This window comes from Dasypus novemcinctus, chromosome 13, assembly GCF_030445035.2.
Source record: "Dasypus novemcinctus isolate mDasNov1 chromosome 13, mDasNov1.1.hap2, whole genome shotgun sequence".
In the NCBI taxonomy this organism is placed as follows: domain Eukaryota; kingdom Metazoa; phylum Chordata; class Mammalia; order Cingulata; family Dasypodidae; genus Dasypus; species Dasypus novemcinctus.
Genome location: NC_080685.1, coordinates 16,947,878 through 16,969,406, shown reverse-complemented (window position 1 = coordinate 16,969,406; position 21,529 = coordinate 16,947,878). Strand labels below are relative to the sequence as shown.

At 42.0% G+C, this 21,529-nt stretch overlaps 1 protein-coding gene across 2 annotated transcripts in view; it reads right to left on the bottom strand.

Moving 5' to 3' along the window:
- The window catches only part of PCNX2 (pecanex 2), a 354,532-nt gene that overhangs the window by 217,964 nt on the left and 115,039 nt on the right, over nt 1–21,529 (bottom strand). For both annotated transcript variants that reach the window (XM_071207372.1, XM_004451027.4), the window contains 3 exons: nt 14,466–14,637; nt 7,154–7,264; nt 5,353–5,444 (listed from right to left, as the gene is read on the bottom strand). In XM_071207372.1, coding sequence (XP_071063473.1) covers nt 5,353–5,444; nt 7,154–7,264; nt 14,466–14,637 — 375 coding nt within the window. The remainder of the gene's footprint in view (nt 1–5,352; nt 5,445–7,153; nt 7,265–14,465; nt 14,638–21,529) is intronic.

Here is a 21,529-nt window from a genome sequence, read left to right as displayed (position 1 = left end):
TGGTGCCGCACACACGGAGAGCTGACACACAAGATGACGCAACAAAGAGAAACACAGATTCCTGTGCTGCTGACAACAACAGAAGTGGACAAAGAAGAACATGCAGCAAACAGACACAGAGAACAGACAACTGGGGGGGCGGGGGGGATAAAAAAATAAATCTTTAAAAAAAAAGATAGAACATAGAAACTGTAACCATGAAAGAAATAATTGCTAATTTGGACTTTATTATAATAAAATCTTCTCTTCAAAAAGCACTGTTAATGAAATGGAAAGTCAAAACACAGATTGGAAGAATATTTACGTGCAACTTACATCTGATAAAGGACTTGCATCCACAAAATATAAAGAAATCTTACAAAGCAATACTAAGAAGGCATACAACCAATTTAAAACTGGACAAAAGATTTGAACAGGTATTTTACCAATAAAGATATATGAATGGCAAATGACAAAGATATATGAAAAGATGCTCAACCACAATAGTTATTAGAGATATGTAAATCAAAACCACAATGAGATACTAGTACACACTAGAATGGTCAATACCTAATGCTAGCAAGAGTTGGAACACCAGGAAATCTCAAGGATTTTAAAGGACGTCGGAAACGGACTTTGGCCCAGTGGTTAGGGCGTCCGTCTACCATATGGGAGGTCCGCGGTTCAAACCCCGGGCCTCCTTGACCCGTGTGGAGCTGGCCATGCGCAGTGCTGATGCGCGCAAGGAGTGCCGGGCCACGCAAGGGTGTCCCCCGCGTGGGGGAGCCCCACGCGCAAGGAGTGCGCCCGTGAGGAAAGCCGCCCAGCGTGAAAAAAAAAGAGCAGCCTGCCCAGGAATGGCGCCGCCCACACTTCCAGTGCCGCTGACGACAACAGAAGCGGACAAAGAAACAAGACGCAGCAAATAGACACCAAGAACAGACAACCAGGGGAGGGGGGGAAATTAAATAAATAAATAAATCTTTAAAAAAAAAAAAAAAGGACGTAATGCAAAAATGGTACACTTTGGATAATAGTTCGGCAGTTTCTTATAAAGTTAAATATTAACTTACCATTCGATCCAGCAACCCTACTTGTACTTGTTTACTCAAGATAAATTAAGATTTACGTTCACACAAAGACCTGTACTCAAGCAGTTACAGCAGATATACTCTTAATTGCCAAAATCTGGAAACAACCCTAATATATACCCAGTCAAAATGGATCACAGGCCTAAAGGAAAGAATCTAGGAGAAAATTATTTGTGACCTTGAGTTAGGCAGTTGTTTTAGATAGAAAACAAAAAATACAAACCATAAAAGAAATAATTGCTAAATTGGACTTTAATATAATAAAACTTCTGCTCTCCAAAAACAACTATTAATGAAATGGAAAAACAAACCACAGACTGGAAGAAACACACATACAAAAGCACTACTCAGCAATAAAAATGGAACTACTGATAACAACCAAGGGATTGAATCTCAACAGCATTGTGCAAAGTGAAAAAAGTAAGACAAAAAGGTACATATTGGAAAGGGGTGGTCTAGGGACAGAAAGAAAGCGAGAGAATAATCTAGGGACTGAATAACATAGTGAACCCAGAGGTAGATGAGGATTGTGGTTAATAGTACAAATACAAGAATTTTCTTCTATGAACTAGAACAAACGTACATCACTGCTACAAGGTGGAAGGACTATGGAGATGCATGGGAAAAATACAGTTAATGTAACCTATGAACTATAGTTAACAGCAATATTGTACTACTCTTGCATCAGTGTCAAAGAAGTACTATGTTACTAATAGGAGGGTATGGAAAAAATACACCAAGTGTATGCTATAGAGCATAATTACTGGTAATATTCTGATGATGTTATCTCATAACCTGTGACAAATGTTCCACAATAACATATGTTGATGGAGGGGTATTGTATGCAAATTCTGCCCATTTGCATGATTGTTTTTTAAGTTTACAACTTCCCTAATAAAATACATATATTTTTTTAAGAGCTACATATTGTATAATTCCATTTTTATAAAATTCTAGAAAAGGCAAAACTGTAATGATAGAAAACAGATTATGGGAAGCAGACTTGGCCCAGTGGATGGGGCATCCACCTACTACATGGGGGGTCCATGGTTCAAACCCTGGGCCCCCTTGACCCATGTGGAGCTGGTCCATGCACAGTGCTGATGCGTGTGGGGAGTGCTGTGCCACGCAGGGGTGTCCCCTGCGTAGGGGAGCCCCACGCACAGGGAGTGCGCCCCGTAAGGAGAGCAGCCCAGTGCGAAAGAAAGTGCAGCCTGCCCAGGAGTGGCACCGCATGCTCGGAGAGCTGATGAAGCAAGATGACACAACAGGAGGAGACACAGATTACCTGTGCCGCTGATATGGATGGGAGCAGTCACCGAAGAACATGCAGAGAGTGGACACAGAGAGCAGACAACTGGGGGGAGGGGGAAGGGGAGAAAAATAAATAAATAAATCTTAAAAACAAAAACAAAAACATATCAATGGTTGCAGGAACCTGAAAACTTTTGGGGTGGTGGAATATTCTCTACCACAGTTGTGATGGTGAGTACTTGAGTATGTATATTTGTCAAAACTCACTTAAATTATACACTTAAAATTAGTGAATTGTATTGTGAATTACCTCGATAACATTGATTTTAAAATGTTATAAGAACATAAATCAGATTAATGGTGGTCAGAGATTGGAGTTGGATTGACTACAAAGAGATGGAAGGGAACTTTTGGAGTGGATAGAACTGTTCTATAACTTGATTGTAGTGTTGTTTACATGACAATATGCACTTATCAAAACTTAGCAAGCTGTATGCTTTGAAAAGGGGAATTTTATGGTACATAAATGATATCTCAGTAAACCGGACATTAAAAATGGATGGGTACGGGAAACGGACTTTGGCCCAGTGGTTAGGGCGTCCGTCTACCACATGGGAGGCCCGCGGTTCAAGCCCCGGGCCTCCTTGACCCCTGTGGAGCTGGCCCATGCGCAGTGCTGATGTGTGCAACGAGTGCCGTGCCACGCAGCGGTGTCCCCCGCGTAGGGGAGCCCCACTCGCAAGGAGTGCACCCATAAGGAGAGCCACCCAGCGCGAAGGAGGGAGCAGCCTGCCGAGGAATGGCGCCACCCACACTTCCCGTGCCGCTGACGACAACAGAAGCAGACAAAGAAACAAGACGCAGCAAAAAGACACAGAAAACAGACAACCAGGGGAGGGGAGGGGAATTAAATAAAAAATAAATCTTTAAAAAAAAAAAAAATGGATGGGTAGATGAATGATAGCTAGATAGCTGATAGGTAGACAGACAGATAGATAAATAGGTAGATGCTAGAACACAATGAAGCAATATAAAAAGGTCCTGAAAGAAAAAGGTTGTGACCCAAGAATTTTATAGGCAGCCCATTTTACCAAAAGGAAGTACAAAGATATTTTTAGAAATGTAAGGATTCAGAAAATACCTGTCCAAATACCTTCCCTGAACAAAATATCTGGAGTCCTGTGACAGACTAAAGGAAGGTACATCAAAAGAAAACTCCAGAAAAACCAATTATCTAACTCATAAGCCTACATAAGCCTGTGTGATAGCAGAAGTGTGGTAACAGAGCAAACCCTAGCGCATACATTACTTTTGTGTGTGTTATGGAAAGGGACCTTTTTTTAAAAAATTTCCTGAGAGAAATGATCTATGTGGAAGGGATGGAGTGAGGGAGGTAAGGCAATAGGCCATTGATTACCACAGCTTAATTAAAATGAAACAATGGGAGCTAAAACTGCTCTATTACTTCTCTTCCACAGGGGGATTAAACAAGTTTCTGCCACTGTCATTAATAAGTTTAATAAGATTTTAAGTTCATTTTTTAAAAATGTTAGCTAAGAAATGTTTATATGCTATATATATTAAAAACACTTTGTAACATATGTTACTTTTATTTACTCTTTTCATGTAGTTTTTCTTTTGTCAAATGGGTACATGTGATTTAAAATTTTAAATGCAAGGTGTTGGAGAAAACACAGTGCTTACTGGGACATGGAGACTGAAATGATTATAAACAAAGAGATTTCTTGAGAAGCTCTCCTAACAGAGGGGGTCTGAAGAACAGACTTTACCCCCCCCCTTGGAAGAGGGAAACTTGAATTTATACAGAGCTTTCCCAGGCGGGGAATGATAGTTGGTGGAGGGGGTTGAGGATCTGAGTGAAGTGCAGGGGCCAATGGGAAGCCCTTAGAGGTGGAACTTTTTCCTGACAGTGACTAGAAGATGGTGAGTTACGGAGTTTTGGTTTCTTGGAATGCTGCAGGAGCAGATGTTTCTTTGTTCTGTAGGAATTTTATCTCCCTCTGATATGCAGGTAGGGAAGGTTTCCGTTTCCCTTTACTCCTGTCTCTCTGTGGTTTTAAAATTTAACCTGTGGGAAAGTGCCATGCCCTTGGACACTTAGGCTTATGGGGGATGAGGTCAGCCTTTCCCCTGTGCATATTAGGCGAAAGTGAGCTACAGCTTGTTAATTATTGCAAACCTCTAACGCAAGGTGTCCATAAAGTCAAGAAACTGCATCTGACAACTTTATCTGTTGTTTTCTAAACACTGAAAATGTACAGCAGAGGCCTCCTGCCTACTCTTACTTCTCCACACCCCATTCCTGCTTACCAGAGCCAGTAATTTTCTGCTTTCTTCTTTACCTATTTATTTCCCTATTTCCAAATAACAGGCATGTTTTGCTATTTCTTGACTTTTTTCAGTTTTTTATGTCATTTACTGACTTTCCGTTATGCAAGACAGGATTTAGGTCTCCCACTGCCCTCCCTGATCTTGCCCACATTCACTTCCCGTCACCTCATCCTTCCACGACAGGTAAAACAGAATCAGCATCTGGATCACTATAAATAAAAGTTAATGTGTGTCTTGTTTTTTTATTGTCTTAGCGACAGCTTCGGTTTCCATTTCCTCCATTTGTCCGTTTGGATAAGTCTCTAGTCCATCTCTATCCTGGGATCTAAAACTGTTTCGCTGTCACATGCTCTCCTGTCCTCTCCCCACATAGCTTGACATCATTTTATCCCTTTTGAGTGGTGTTTCCGGAGGAAGTACAGCTGCTCACCAGCGTCACTGGGTGACCGCGGCAGAGACACTTAGGCGGGCTGCCGGCAGATGGGGACTTCTGCTCGGGGACAGAGATCTCGTCAAGCACCTTCTAGCACCACTGGGGCCGCAACCAGCCAGGCCTGACTACCCCCTGACCTGCTCAGATCCCACTTCTTTTGTAGCTGGAGAAAATCATTGTTCACTTTAAAAAGAAGTTGACTTTATTAACGCAAGTATGGAAAGGCCCACGGTTCCCGCTTACCTTCACCGCGCTGAAGCAGAACACGTGGAGCACAGAGGCAGCCGCCAAGCTCCGGGCGACGCTGTAAAGGGCTGATATGATCCCAGAAACCGCTGAAAGACAAACACCAGCAGCTCATTTCTACCACCTCTCCAAAGCAATAAATCTAAGAAAGGGAAGAGGAGGTTGTAGCTTTCAAATGCAAAATGCCAGCCGGAGGGGCAAAGGCTAAATCTAGGACCAGCCAAAAAACACTGGCTGATTCTAGTACAAGAAAAGTACTGCTCATTTAACTAAAAACTCTAGAGGAAAGCACTTAGGATGAACCTTTCACCGTACGCTTGAAAGACGGTGTGAGTGTGCCAGTGTGGAGGGGAGACCTCATTGCTTACTTGAAGTAGCCAGCCAAGGAAGAAAAGATCATGGATAGCAATTTCAGTAGGGGGTGAGGGGACAGGGAGCATGAACACAAAGCAAGCACTGCTGTGTGCGTGTGAGTGTGTATAGGGGATGGTAACTGTAACTCAGCACCTGCTAAGCTCTTAGTGCTTTTTGCACATTATTTCATTTAATCTTTACAGCAACAGTATGAGGTCAGTGTTTTTTTTGTTTCCTTTTAGAGAACAGTAAGCTGAAAGTCTCCAAGTGTTAGGTTAGATTGCAGTCCAGCTCAACGGGAATCTAAAGTTCTGTCTACTAGACCAAACGGGAGACGCGGGAGGGTTTTGGGATATAGCAAGCCTGTCTGTATCGGCACACATGCAACACACAGTGTCACACTCCCACATGTTCACACTCACAAACACACTCCCAGACTAACTGTCATGTGCATCTGAAGCAGGCTAGATAGGAAATCAATAGATGGATCTGGAACCTGGAAAGAAGTCCACGTTATTCGGTGCCCACCAGATGACTGCTGGAAGACCCTCATGAGAAATCCAATTTGGAATGAGATTTCCTCGGGAAACCAGGAGAAGCCCGTATATTCTCCAGGGGCCTTATTATTGGGTCCTCCTAGGGGACTGATTGGTGGGGTAATCAATCAAAACAGGAAACAGCTGGGCTCTCCATTAGCAAAGGGGCAGAATAATTAATGGTTTAACACGCAAGCATGGAGGAAGGCTTTTCACTCCCTCTTGCTCTCTCTGGCCTTTGCCCTGTGCGGGTGCCTGTCCACATGCCTGTCCATGTGCCGCTCCGTGTGCCTGTTCCTGCCCTCTCTGTCCTGCTCGCGCCGTTTTTTCTCTGCCATGATGGCCACACAAGTAAAACCTGGACATTTATAATCTGTAATGGGGAACTGTCGTCTGTAAAGCAGCTCTTCACCCCTTCCTGTCTACCTGGGACCCAGGATCTGTTATTTTCTCCCATTTCTCTTTCCTCCCTACCTTAATAAGTTACTGGCCTAACTCACCCGACATGCTCTTGAAATTCGTTTCTGCAACATAGTCCAGAACCTAGACAAAATCCAGTTACACACCTCAAATACACACACACACTTCCATCCACACACTTTCACACATTCACACATTTTCTACAGAATATTTAGAAGGGCCCAAAACCTCTTCCAAAGCTCAGAGAATCCTGTGCTTCTCTGTTTCTTTGGTTGTGTGTTTACTCAACCTTGCTAACTTTGGCTGAATGTATCTGCATGGCCCCAGGATCAAACTGACTGACTCCAACTCCAGCAGCTCAAACGCTTAGGACAAAGAAAACCTAACTGCCCAGGCTCCTATTCATTCTTATTCCATGCCTGAGGCTATTCAGCCCTTATCTGAACTTTAGGCTCCTTTACAGGAAGAGTAGAATGTACCCGACTTACCAGAACCTCCAAAAGCCAGCATGTCAATTTGTTCCAAAAGATAAATGCAGAAAGTGTTGATCTGAGGGAAAAGCCCCAGAAGGGTAATTGCAGGGAAGCAATATAAAAATACTGCAAGAAACAAAATTTATGTTAACGGTGTGGATATGTAGTCAAGGCTCCAACTGCAAAGCCACCTCCCTCCCCTAAAGGGCCACCCTACCCTGGAATATTGGAAGCAACACAAAATTCCCTTTCTGGCAAGGATAATCTGGAGGCGGAGAGGAAAATGTGCCTGCAGAAGTAAACAAGGAGCTGATTCCCAGGAAAGGAAAACACAGGCCCTGATGGAGCAATATCTCAAGCACAGACTCAGCTTCGGAGATAAGATGGGAGTGGAGCGGGGAAACTGAATGAACACGCAGAACCAAGGCGGATAGTTAGGGGGATGTCGTCCTGCATGGGAGAGGTGAGCCAAACTAAGAGCCAGGGGGGCTGCTTGCTTTCTGCTTCTGTAAGCCAGGCACTTGGAGGCCACTACAGTCTGTGCTGATTGGAGATTCAGGGTTGAGTCAACCTCAAGACTCTCACAGGGAATCAAGGAGACTGGTGAGTAAATCAGTAACTGCGCTCTAGTGTGATGGTACAAAACTGAACAGTTGGATCCAGGGACAGGCCGGGGCCTCTGATAGATGAAGGAAGCCCTGGCTGAGGAGGAGGCGGGGCTGCCTCCACAATCAGAAGAACGACATTGTGCAATTGGCTAAAGCCTTGTAGGTTAGAACTCAGTGCTTCACAGAGGTCATTTGTTGAGTGGGGGCGGGGAAGAACTGCATTTTACAGCAACTCTTGCCATCATTCTCTCTTGCTTAATTCTGTTTAAGTTGGGTTTCATGGAAACACAGAAACCCCCATTAGCAGTGCTATAATACATCTGCCTTCTTTTCTGTCTCAGTTTATTGGATAGGGTCTACTTTGCTAAAGGAATGTCAGTGAAGTTTGATGCTGGTAAACCTTACTACGACGCAGGAAATCTGACTTGAAATACAATACGCCTACACATTGCAACTCTGCCTAAAACTATACTTCAAACCCAGTGAACAATAGAAGTAGGGATGATAGAGGAGGGTCTCTCAGCTTTTTCTGAGATATACGAAATGCAAACTTTCCACAGGGGAATTGTAGGAATCATAGTATTTGTGTGTGTCATCCTCTTTTCAATAGTTGGCTAAAAGTAATTACGGGGGAGCAGATGTAGCTTAAGTGGTTGAGCGCCTGCTTCCCATGTACGTGGTCCTGGGTTTAATCCCAGTACCTCCAAAAAAAATTATGATGATGGGAAAACCTCTCTACAACAAGTACTGAGAAACTATTACAACTCTTTTTAAAATTTAAATTTTATGTAATGTACGTGGCTGTGAGTAAATGGAATTTTGCTTCAGGTTAGATCCATGTTGTGATACACATGGTGATTTTATTGTAAAAGTTTTTGTGGCAAGATTTTAACTATATGGTAGAAACCCAAAGCAACTGTAAACAGTTTATTTCTCAGTCAAATTAGGCAATAAGATTCCTAACCATATGACACAATTCCTTCTGAGAGCATGTAATCATGAACATCAAAATTGTCAGTCCTGTAATTTCAAACAAACTGACTACTCTCTCTTCTCTTAATTTTGGGACCTGGAACCCAGCAATGAAGATTGTAGGCTATGTATGCTATGCTATCTCCTCCACGGCCAGGGTAGACGGAGAGGAAAGGTACAATGAAATTTCACCAGTTCATCTCCCAAAGTGCTGTGTGTGTGACAAAAACTACACTGAGAATGGAGCATGAAGTGACAGTAAGGACAGTCAAATCCTGGAAGCTCCTCAGCAAAACATGGGGAAAGAAGTAGTCTCTCTAGAGATGCATTAGCCAATGATGCCAAAACTAATGAGGTGAAAAGAATCTGAACACAATGAATAATGGCATGAGGAAAAGCAAATGGCCAGACACTGAAAAGTAATAGCTAAAGATGTTCTGGCTTTGTGTGCCGAATTAGAATCTAATGAAGCAATACAGGAAGAACACCCGTCAACAGGGAGGACCGTGCACTAGATCTTCCCCAGAATGTGTGAGAGGATGAGATCTCTAGTCTTTAAAATAAGAGCCGTGGTGGTGGAACGAGGGAAAAGAGGGAGTCCCTGTCTCATGACTGTTGCTGATCAGGTCAATGATCATGTTGCGTTGTAGAGCTATTGGAAATGCACACTCAAAATGGCTGAAATTATTCAACCTTTTCTCCAAAATAAAAAAAAATAAAAAGTCCCTGTGGTTGTTGGCATTCTTCCTGGTGCACAAACATTTTTTGTTAGCCTACTGCTGAGCAGATCTAATTTTTTCTCACTTCCTTCCTATTCCTTATTTTCTCTAATAATTACCCTAAATGGAGAAACTTCTGTTACTGTTCAATTTCTTTTCAGGTGAAATTTACAAATAAAAATACTGATAACTTGTTTATTTCTTTTGTTAAATGTGAATAATATTCATTACTATTTTTGCAGGTTTGGGGTAAAAGCATGCAGAATGCAAATGACCTGGAAATAATCTTACATCTGTGGAGTTGATATGAATAAGTCCGTTCTGTGCAGCTCCAGAGCACCGTGATCTGTATCTCAGCTAATGGTTTTAATCAGCGACTACTGAGGGCAGGAAACAAGTCTTTATACAAGACATGGAACCGTGAGATCACAGGGACCAGAGAAGCGTGGGAACAACACAGTAACTAAAGACAAAACCTCCACTTTTCTGCAAGAGTCATATTGTTGATGCTGCATTAGTGTAGGTAGGGGTTTATATTTCTGAGGACTAAATCAAAACATAAACCTCTCAGGTGAAAAGGACTTTAGAAGCCATGTGATAAAAACAACAACAAAAAAATCCAACTGGTGCAGAGAACCCTTCTACAACATCGACCACCTAATCTTGCCTGGACTCCTAACGTGTCAATTCCTTGCTTCCCTAGGCAACTCAATCTACCTCTGGGGAGCTCTAACCCATGCTACCCTTCAGGTCTTTCTTGCATTGAACTGTGATCCACCAACCCATCTACCGGAATGAGAGAGTAAAATTCCTCCTCCTCAGACACAGCTGCCTTTTAACCATCAAAATCTAGCATATGTGCCTCCTAGCAGCAAGAATTTCTTTTCTTTGACATCCCTAGTCCCTTCAGTCAGTTTCCAACTCCTGTACGATGCAGCTACACTTTTTGGATTTTGTTATTGTATATTTTGAAATATGGTACTAAGAATTAAAGACTTGACTTTCTCCTCCATTGGGTAATTACAAAACCAGTCTTACATCATAAAAAAGTCTAGCCCAGAGATCACCAGTCACTGACTAAGTATAGGAAGTGAGTACTAAGAAGACCTTATTTCCTGGAAAAAATTTTTTCTATAAAGTGAAATAGAAGCTCACAGAGTAGTAGTCTCGATGTATATGAGGGATCGAAAAAGGAAAAAACTTATATGAGAATATTATTCTCAGTGTTTCTATCTCCTCCATTTGCCCCCAAGCCTATGAAAGCAACTAGCCCCTGCCAATGGCTTTTACTTTCCACTTTTGCTAATTTCAGCCTCCACATTCCTCACATCCTATCACTGTACATTCCACCTCTTTTTATTATTCTGTTATTGGATGTTTTCCTCTTGCCTTTGAGGTATTCCTCGAGAGGCTTCTCAGGTACTCCTTACTATCTATCCATCTATCAGTCTATCTATCTGTCATCTACCTATTTATGTGACAAGATGCTACATCTTTTCCATGTGCTCAATTTCCACCTGACCCACCTCCCACAGTGCCTCAAGCACTCAGTCCCTTTTGCTCTGGAAGGAAGAACTAGACAGGCCCAACTTTTGTCTGCCATCAGGAGTCTCATGTCCTAGTCCTAGTGCTCTTTCTTTGTCACTACCTCCTTCCCCTCTGGAGGGGTGACGGTGCTGAACAGAAATCAGGAACGGCAGTGGATGACAGAAATATCACCAAGAAGGGGCAGCTCTAGCAAATATTCCACATTCCCTGGCACCAGCCAGATGCAAGCCACCTCTAAGCCAACATGGTATGAGAGGTATGATAGCATCTTTTGGCCATGCTATGGTAAGCAATGTCAATGTACTTGTTTCTTATTTCTATTTTGTCCTTTTTCTTAAATGTTCATTTTCTCTTCTATAACTTTTTGTTTTCACCAAATTGGTTTTTCTTTCTCTCCTTGCTATTCCTGGACCCTACAATGGCAGCAGCTAGAGACTACTTCCTTTGATAACTAAGTAACAGAGGGTGAAAAGATTCCACAAAGTAGAAGAAATGCTTCTGAATTACCCTTTTTATCCTCATATGGTCAGGAAAATAGTGTAACCCTCTACATCCTTCCCCCTTTCCCATTTGTTCTAAATTTGTTCCACGATCTTAGCCTACTCAGTGCAAATTAGTATGTTTATACATTCATTCCATAGGGATTGTTATTGTTCTATCTTTCCATTTATCTTTACCCCAGACATCATTTAGTTGGCTTGCTGTATTATTTATCATCGTTTTTACTTGTCACTGTTGACAAGCAGAAGAAAAATACGTATTAAGGAGAAGCTTTAATGAGGGAAGGGAATTCCAATGAAAAAGATAAGAGTGCCATATTCTCTGCCTCCTCTCCACTCCCTAATGGAACTGATTTGACTGAAATAAAATAAAATAAGAAAAAAATGACAGCGTGCATAGTCAGTAGCTTATTCTGGAATAAGGATTACTCCTAAAAGTAAAATCTTAGGTTCATACCAAGCACATTAAAGTCTTACTTTTTGAGGCTTAATAACATTTCAAATTCTTACACCATTGTAAGTTTGGCATGCCAAGACAACCGTGTTTACTCTCTACAGTGTTGGCTCTTTTTCACAGTAGCAAATTAAAGAAAAACAGGAATGAGGGTGGGAGTCATTTATAGAAAAGCAATTTATAAAGAGACTCTTTCATGTTCCCCCTACCCCCGAATCTCTTTATACGGAGCAGTGCTCATTAAGCACTTATACAGTGCTTATTAAGTCCCTACTACTCCAAGGGCTGAGGTGGACAGTCTAAGAATGCCACCAAGCTTCCCCTGACTTATGAATGGAAATGTTCCAAAAGTTCATTTGCATATTAATTTCTTCAGTACTTAGAGAATATCTTATGTTCATTAATTCGTCCATTCAACAAACATTTATTTAGCACCTACTGTATACCAAACACTAGGCAGGGTGCTGAGGATTCAACAGTGAAAAAGCAGGCAGGTCTCTGCTTTGCCTTCCTGAGTTTACAGGTAGTGAAGGAGACAAACACAAATCAAATATTACCAACATGAGTGGACTGCTGTGAAATCGATTAAGTGCTACGAAAAAAGTGAGTTGTGAGAAGATGCAAGATGGGAACAAACTTAGGAGAAACGAGCAGTTATTTAACTAGGATATGGTTAAGGAGGGGAGGAGGCAGCAGGACAGCTTCCCAGCAGAAGGAACCAAATGTGCACAGATGAGATGACAAGGAGTCAAGTAGTTAGGACTCCAGCTGAGCTCCCGAATCCTGGTGGACCTATAAAAGGTGGACCTCTAACACTAATTCATGCTCGAGTTCCTGGAAAAGATGGCCAAGAGGTACAGAAGATCTTGTAGAGAGAGAGGAAGGAATAAGCAATATTTTGACACAGACAAGGACTTCTTGGACATCTTCTAAAGTCCTCTGTCTCTAATCCCCAGGTCCTCATGTGTCCTTGTGCTCCCAACTCCAGCACTGCTGTTTGCAGAAAAAGATGACAGGAAAGACTGGCACCCCAAAGTGCAGCACATCACAACTTGGCATCTCTGTCTGCTCAAACTCTGATTTCCTCATTGTAGCTCATCTCAAAAGGAATTTGGGTGAATGAATTTTTGACAAGGTAAAAATGAAAGAAAGCTTTTCTTATTTTATATGTATGTATGCATGTATGTGTTCTAATTGATAGAACTTTATGTGTTATAATAAATGTTCCATGAAAAAATATCATGTAGAAGAAAACATTCTTGGGTACAAGAACACTGACTGAGAGTCTGATCATGGGATATTTTCCTAATTTCTTTTCAATGTTTTTCTTTGTTTCATATTTGAGCTAAGAGATTCTCTGAAACATGGTGCCTGACCCCTTGGTATTAAGTGCCTCAACTCTTTGCATGCTTCAACAGGAAGAGAGGTGTTGAGGATGCATGCAAAGGGGGGTTGGGGGTGGGTGCAGTGGGAGAGGAAAGTTTACTACCAAAAGAGCAGGAAGAGGAAAGGAAAGATGGTGGTCAGGAAGTGGAGCCTGAAGATAGACTACCCACCAGAATTTTAAACTATAATGAGAGCAAAGAAAGCTGAGGCCACAACTGGGAGCCCTCCTCAATTCCACTAGAGACACTGAGGGAGCTGTCATGGGGACTGGGGAAAGAATGACATGACATCTAAGGCTCTGACAGGCTCCACCTGACTAAGACTTCTAGCTGGCAAGCCACGGATCCAGGGATGGTGGCCTTAGCAACTGTCCCTTATTAACTCCTTCGGTCAGTGCGATCACAGCCAAGCACACCTACCTACCATCAGAGCTTCTGGAGCCAAGTCTTCAGAATTGTGGTCAATGCTGGGGTAGCTGTTTTGCATAGTAACAATAATAATAGCTAATATTATGTGCTAAGCACTGTTCCAGTCACTTAGAATTTGCAGCATTCTGTGAGGTGAGCACTGTTATTGGCCCTATAGTACAGTTAAAGAGTCTTGTTCAAGGTTACAGAGATAGTAAGTGGGAGAGAGCTAGGATTCAAATGCAGGGGACTGGTTCAGAGCCTGTGCTCTAAACCATGACAGCATACAGGTCACTTTAGGCACTTTATATGGTGGGAGATCTAGAGGCAAGCAAAGTGCACCAGCAGAAGACCAGGTGACCAAAATAAGGCGGACTCGGCCTGAACCGAGAATCCTGACAACGTGTGTGTTTCTAGAGCATCTGTGCGATATGGATTGGGCTGTGGCTGCCACTGACACCATCCTCCAGCACCACAGCAATTACTGCTCAGGTATTATAGTGCTGCAACATTTTTGTAATGGATACCAAAATCCTTTAGAATAATCCCATTGTTGGATGCTTTGGGCTCCGACTCCTAGGTAGTCTTCTCAAAGTATGCAAGCTGGGAGGGAAATGCTCATTTCTTCATCCAACAAGGTAAGGAGTTTCTCCAGTGAGGGCTTCAGAAGATAAAGGGGAGACATGTTCTCCCTCACCCCATATCCTTCCCCACAACCCCAAAGTTAACTCACCTACTAAATGGTCCCTAGCTGTTTGTAGGGACCCTGGAGAGAAGAGCTTCAGGCCATAGACAACATAAGTGGGAGGGCGCCTGGCTTTGGCCCCTGTATCGAGAAGCAAAATAAGGCCACACAGCACACAAAAATAAATAGGTCTGCTATACGTTATGATTTGGTTGTGACCCTAGGAAACAAACACAATGGTACCTTTTATTCTGATTAAATGGCAAAAAGCCTCATAGTATCTTATACCATATCATACGACTCATACCATATGACTCATAGCAAAATTTATACACACAAAACACCAGGAAAAAAGCCTGCTGCTTAGTCTGTTAAATCAAAATGAGAATATCAAAAAGAATATTATGCCTCTCAGACTGAACAAGATTTACCTGAAAATTTAATTACTCTCCTTGGAGAAAATCTAGATCTAATCCAGGGCTTCCCCAATAGTGAAACCTCCATTTATCTTGCTCATTTTCAAGTGCAAAACTAATTTAAGCCATTATTTGTTCTATATGGCCTAACTCAGGTTGCAGTATTAGTAAGAAACAGAATTATAAAGTTGTGGGTTTCAATTTCTTCATGCCTTAGAAAGCAAGACAGTGCAGGTACAAAGCGATAGACGTTATACCTGCAGAGACTATGGAACATGTCTCAGTATAGCACACTGAAATAACCTAATTTTTTTTTAAAAGCCTGCTATTCTTACAATACTTTCCTCTGAGGAGCACTGAGTATTCACAGACATCATCTTGACAAACACAATATTGTTATGAGGAAAAGCAGAAACATTCTTAATTCTTCCCCACTAATGGATGAAAAAATTAAAGAACAAATATAATATCAACTTTCAAGGGCAAAAGCAGCAAAAAACTTAGATCTCACAAATCAATACATAACATTGAAAAAAACAACAAAAATGAACTGGGGGTGAGTATTCTTTGAAATTCATGAACTACCTTGAGTAGAAAAAGTAAAGATTAAAGTGATACGGTTTCAGATGTGAATTGTTAAAGTCACTGCCTTGAGCATGATATATTTAGAAATGCAATTTAAACTGCCACTGCGTCTATAATAGAAGTATTCCTAGTCCGAGACCATCTTTTAATAGGAAAGAAAAGAGAGACTGTCCGTGGGGGCTGGCTCGCTTTGACCCCGAGTCCAGGTTCAGTCTTGAAGGAATATTTGCACGCCCATGAAATTTCCTTTTGAATCCAACTAGGTCATAGATTAATGGGTATGGGAATACTTTCTCTGCATTTAAATATATATATATATTGAAACTAAAGCCTGAGTTAAGCCCAGATATATTTCTTATCAGGTATAAAACAAGATAAACTTGTTGGGAAAAATAGCTGTTCAGTATACAAATACCATGCATTTGAGACATGTCTTCAAACTGACACCTTTTAGGAAATATAATTAAATAGCTTCTTGCCTCGATTATTCCTTTTAATAAAAGGTTAAAAACATACTATCGGGAAGCGGACTTGGCCCAACGGATAGGACATCCGCCTACCACATGGGAGGTCAGCGGTTCAAACCCCAGGCCTCCTTGACCCGTATGGAGCTGGCCCATGCACAGTGTGATGGGCGCAAGGAGTGCCATGCCACGCAGGGGTATCCCCTGCGTAGGGGAGCCCCACGCACAAGGAGCACACCCCATAAAGAGAGCTGCCCAGCGTGAAAGAAAGTGCAGCCTGCCCAGGAATGGCGCCGCACGCATGGAGAGCTGACACAGCAAGATGATGCTACAAAAAGAAACACAGATTCCTGGTGCCACTGATAAGGACAGAAGCAGTCACAGAAGAACACACAGCAAATGGATTCAGAGAGCAGGCAACTGTGGGGGCGGGAGGAAGGGGAGAGAAATTAAAAAATAAATAAATAAATAAATAAAAATAAATCTTTCAAAAAATCACTTAAAAAAAAACATACTATCGAGGAATTGAAAGTTCTTGGCCTTGAATGAATTTGAGATATCATTTTGTACCTTATAAGTCAAAGTTAATTTATAGGACATAGAAATGCTTTCTCTGCACTTGTAATTTAGAAACAAAATTAAATCCCAATTGCAAATAGCCTGCACTCATCATCATGTTTATATTGCCTCATTTCCCATACTATATTTTGAGCCCCAGACCATTCTGCTAATACATGGCACCTAAGTCAATTTTATTTGCCTGATTCCTAAGAATACATAATAAAATTTCTCTGCTCTGCAGTTCCTTCTTTCATATATAAATCAATCATAAAAACCCTTAAGGATTGATTTTTTAAAGGAGGAAAATTCCACTCACTCCTCCAGGCAGTCTGATGATCATCTTTTAAAGTCTTATTGGACTACACCCCCATCTGTTTTCTAACCTTAAAACACACTGTGGGGCGCACAGCTTTCGGCTGCCAAGCATGCTGCAAGGCTCTCGCACAGAAGCTGATTTACGTGTGCGTTTGGGTTTTCCATCACACCCACCTACATATACAGTTTTATGACCCATGTTCTTGTCACAGCGCAGCTGAAAAGTAAGGTGAGAGAATGACCCCCTGGGGAGAGCAGGCGCAGGTGACAGGTCCTTCTAGTTATCTGCCTGTGAAGGAGTGGGCTGGAAATGGGGTGCCTGATGGGACCTTCAAGGACCTAGGGGTGAGAGTGTGGCTGGGGAGGGGACGGGACTGGGGACTGTCCACAACAGGCCGGGCCACCTCCCTCCATCTCTCGGCTCTGCTGGGCAGCACCTGCCCGTGCCAGCTGCTTCCTTTCCCCAGCACACCCGACTCTGCGTGTGGCTGGGACAGGAAGATGGGTAAACTCAGGAGCTGCGAGGAAGCTCTTTCCTGCGCTGTGGACTATGGATGCCAAGGCTGCTGTGAAATAACAGCAGCGACAGCAGCCCCTACTTACTGAGCTGTCGCCACATACCAGGCATGGTTCTCCCTATTCCCAGCATTTTCACATGGCCAAGCCTCATCATGCTCTAAAAAGTACATAATAATATTTTCATATTGACAGGAGTAAACTGAGGCATAAAGGTGGAGAAATTTTCCCAGGGTCTCATGGAAGACAGCGTGGCCGACCAGTGTGGCCGAGCAAGGCCCTGACCCCTGGCAGCCTGGCCTGGTCCCTGGCCCCTGCAGTGCACGGCCTGACCACAGCGACAGGGGGTGAAGCATACATTTGGCACTGGGCACTGCCAGCCTCAAGGGCTCAACCAGTCTTTACCAGATTTCATGCTTAATCAGCGTACCTTAAACAGATCATATGAATGTTACCCAGACAAAAGGCAAATACAGAGTGTGGGAAAAGCAGTAAGCCTAACTTTTCCTAAAAGGACTCTGGGCAGTGAAAAGCCTTCTTCCCTGGAGAGTGTGTGTAATAGCAGTCTGCTCCCTTCAGCTCCTCTCTTTCTTGTTGGACTGTGGCAGGAGGTTTCCCCATGTTGAACTTGACGTACCAGAACAAGGCCTTGGTTTTTATAGTTTCTTACGGCAGTGTAGGTTAGCTTACTGAAACATCATCCTTCAGCTGTTGATCATTCCTTTTTGAATGACATTTGGAAACCCGCCCCTCATTTCCCCTGGTATGTGGAGCACAAAGGAAGAAAGGTGAATAATGGGCACCCTCTATCCTACCAAAAGCTGAACCTGAGTAAAATCCAAACAGCAAGTATTCTATGACTCAAATACTCACACTTTTTGTTACATAAGGGAATCCAAAATATTTTAGAAGAGACTAGATAGAAGATAAGCAGCAACCAAAGAGACAAATAATTCCCAAGAGTTGACTATCAAGCTACTACCTAAGAGGAAATATGGTGGATATTTGGTGGATACTTTAAAATTAAAAAGAGAGGGGCAAAGATGTTTCTTCAAGCTTAGTTTCTTATTCACTTCTTCAGGACAATTTCTTTCAGCCCAGTTTCCTAACTTGCAGGTGTACCCTGCAAATGGACAGGCACGGTTTTTAGCCAAGTAGATGCTGAAAAGGACACCAAAGTACGCATCAGAAAGAGGGCCACAGTGCTGCCCTCTCTGCTACCACCAGTTTCACATATTTTCCCCACTTCCCTCAGCTTTCACTTCAGTGGCAAAAAAAGACTTGGGAAAGACTGGTCCTCTGAATCCTGCCCTCACGGCATGGCAGAAGTTTGGTATATAAGAATCAAAAGAAGGCAATTTGGAAAGGCTCATACCTTAAATAGTACTGTTTTGAGCAGAACAAATACTCAACTAAATAAGTATTTTTTAGCTTTTACTCAAGAGCCTCTAAAACTAAGTTGACCTTCTGATTTCTAGGATTGGGAAATTATTTTATGTCATTCAAAATCATTCCTCTGACAGATACCACCTCAGCCAGGTGACCAAGGTCACGCTGAGCTGACAGCACGTACTCTCGTTAGGACGTGATAAGAACGGCTCTTTACCTGTGGCCTTCCTCCAAAACCCCACAACATCAGTCTAATCCTGAGAAAAAAAAATTAGACAAATCTCAATTGAGGGACACTCCACAAAATCCTGAGCAATACTCTTCAAAACTGTCAAGGTCATCAAAAACAAGGAATGTCTGAGCAAGGGATTGTCACAGTCAAGAGGAACCCAAGAAGACATGGCAACCAAATGCGATGTGTTGCCTTGGGTGTGGAAAAAGGTGACTAGGCAAAAACTTGGGAAATGTGAAAAAAGTATGAACTTTGTTCAATAATGACATATTAATATTGGTTCATTAATTGTGACAAATGTACCATACTCATGTAATATTTTAATAATTGGGAAACTGGTATGAGATACGTGGGAACTCTCTGCACTACCTTCTCAATTTTTCTTTAAATCTAAAACTGTTCTAAAATTAAGTTTGTTTAAACAAACATTTCCAGTGATTTTATAGAACATGAAGCAGATACCAAATGTCTTCATCGTACAGTACTGACAGTTAATTGAATAGAATACATAACAGAATACATAAATGCTCTTTGGGGTTTGTGCTATAAGCAAGTTGACAAGACAAAGATGCAGAGTGGAAGGAGAAAGAGAAGCAAACATTTACAGAGGATTTATCATATTCTACACACTGTATTGGGCACATTATACAAAGTGCCCAATTTATAGTCTACCAAATGCAATTGAGGTTGTTATTTCTATCCATATTTTGCACACACAAAAATAATAATAATATTATTGTTAGGTGCTTCCTCGAGAGCAAAATACTGGTCAAAGCTCTTGATATGCATTATCTCGTTTAATTCCCCTTACAATCCTGTTCTATTATTTCCTCTTTCACAGACGATAAGCTTGCAGTTCAGAGAAGTAACTTTCCTAAGATCTCATAGCTGGTCCAGGGTAAGGCTGGATTCAGACACCAAAGCCTGTACTCTTTCAGTTACCCCAGCATTTCTTAATGTATGATCTGAGATCATTTCCACCATAACCACCGGGCGGGGGTGGGGATGGGGGGGGGTGTTAAAATGCAGATTTCTGGGCACTGCCCCCAATACACTGACTCAGAATCCCCAGAGGAGGCTGGAGGATTGGCCTTTGGTGTGTGCCTCTGTCCAGGGCATTCCCCTGCACACAGGTGATTACCAGGCACGCAGGTGAGGCCCATGGACAGTATTCCAGTTTTCTGTTGTCTCTCAGATATGCTACTGCATTTTGCTAAGTTATTATTAGTGGTTATTATTGATTAGACCTCCTTTGAATAGGTAACTATTGATCAGAAACAGTATAAGGGTGGGATACATGTGTTTAAATTATGCTCATCTACCACAGAGCCAGTCTCTGACCCTCAGATTTCTTCCAGTAATTCCCACCCTCCCACCCCCCAGTTTTTTAAGTTTTCCACAGCCTGTTTGTTACTGTTTTAGGATTTTTTTTCAGGTCCAGGGTCTATTGTAACATCTATTAGCATGGTATTATTAATTCTGCATTTAACACCTAATATTTAGAGTGTTATATCATGCAAAATTTTATTTTTATTTGGCTATCGTCTGATTTTAACAACTTGTTTATAATTTTCCAGCTGTATTCCTGGTAGGAAGCAAAGAAGAAAAGTTAGTCAATCACCCTAAGAGCAAGAATTGGCTGAGTTTATTATCAGTCCCTCTCCCAAAAGTACAAAGGAATGTAGTTTGAAAAGCAGTTTGGGCTCCTTAGACAGCCCTAAATGGATGAAAACTTGACCAGGGCTAGAGACAGTTGCAGACTTGAGACCCAACTCCGTGCCCCAAACTTTGTTGCACTCTCTTGTCCATCTCCTTTGTGAAGTTTTCTCATCTATTAACTGGAGATAATAAATCTGCTTCCTAAATACTCACATGGTTCAGTTAGATTCCAAGAGGAACAAGTTTATATCTACCATATTTTCTTTCCTCATTAGAACTGTTAGAGAAATGCCAACCCAAAGCAGGGGCAATTCTACTTAGAAATCTGCGTAAAGCAAATTAATTACTGCAATAAATATTGTTAGATGTATGTCTTACTACGACAGCAAGAAAAGTCATGTCTTATCTCACTATTAACATGCTTGCTCATAAAAAAAGTAATGAGCTTGATCTAATCATCTAGAAACAAGAGAAAATAATTTCAACCTAGAGCAGAGACACAGAGGTCATGGAAACAGACGTCAGGGAGTGCAGCAGCTGCAGTCGCCATCCACTTTTACTAGCACGTTCTGCGTTATTTCTGAAAGTACACGTAGGAAATCAGTGTTTAACGGCAGATAGTACCCCTCCTCCAAGTCACCCAGGAAAATGCTGGCAGAGAGGTACAACTGCTAGAAAGGAGGGTCGCTGAAGCAGGATAATGGATGATGTGGCATCTAGGGTGGGCTTGAATTAAAAATTTGCAGAACTGCACATCTCCACCCACACCACCTAGCCCAGATTTCTGAGGATAATCACAACAATACATCTTAATACTCTAATTATGTTGCTGCTCCTTGTCTTGACACTCAGACTCTGAGATGAAAGAAGATGTATTCTATGTAAACCAATTATGGGGAACAGAGGAATTTAATAAGAAGGCAACTTCTACCATGTGATCATCCAATTAGAAGCTTTTCTTAATTACTATGAGTT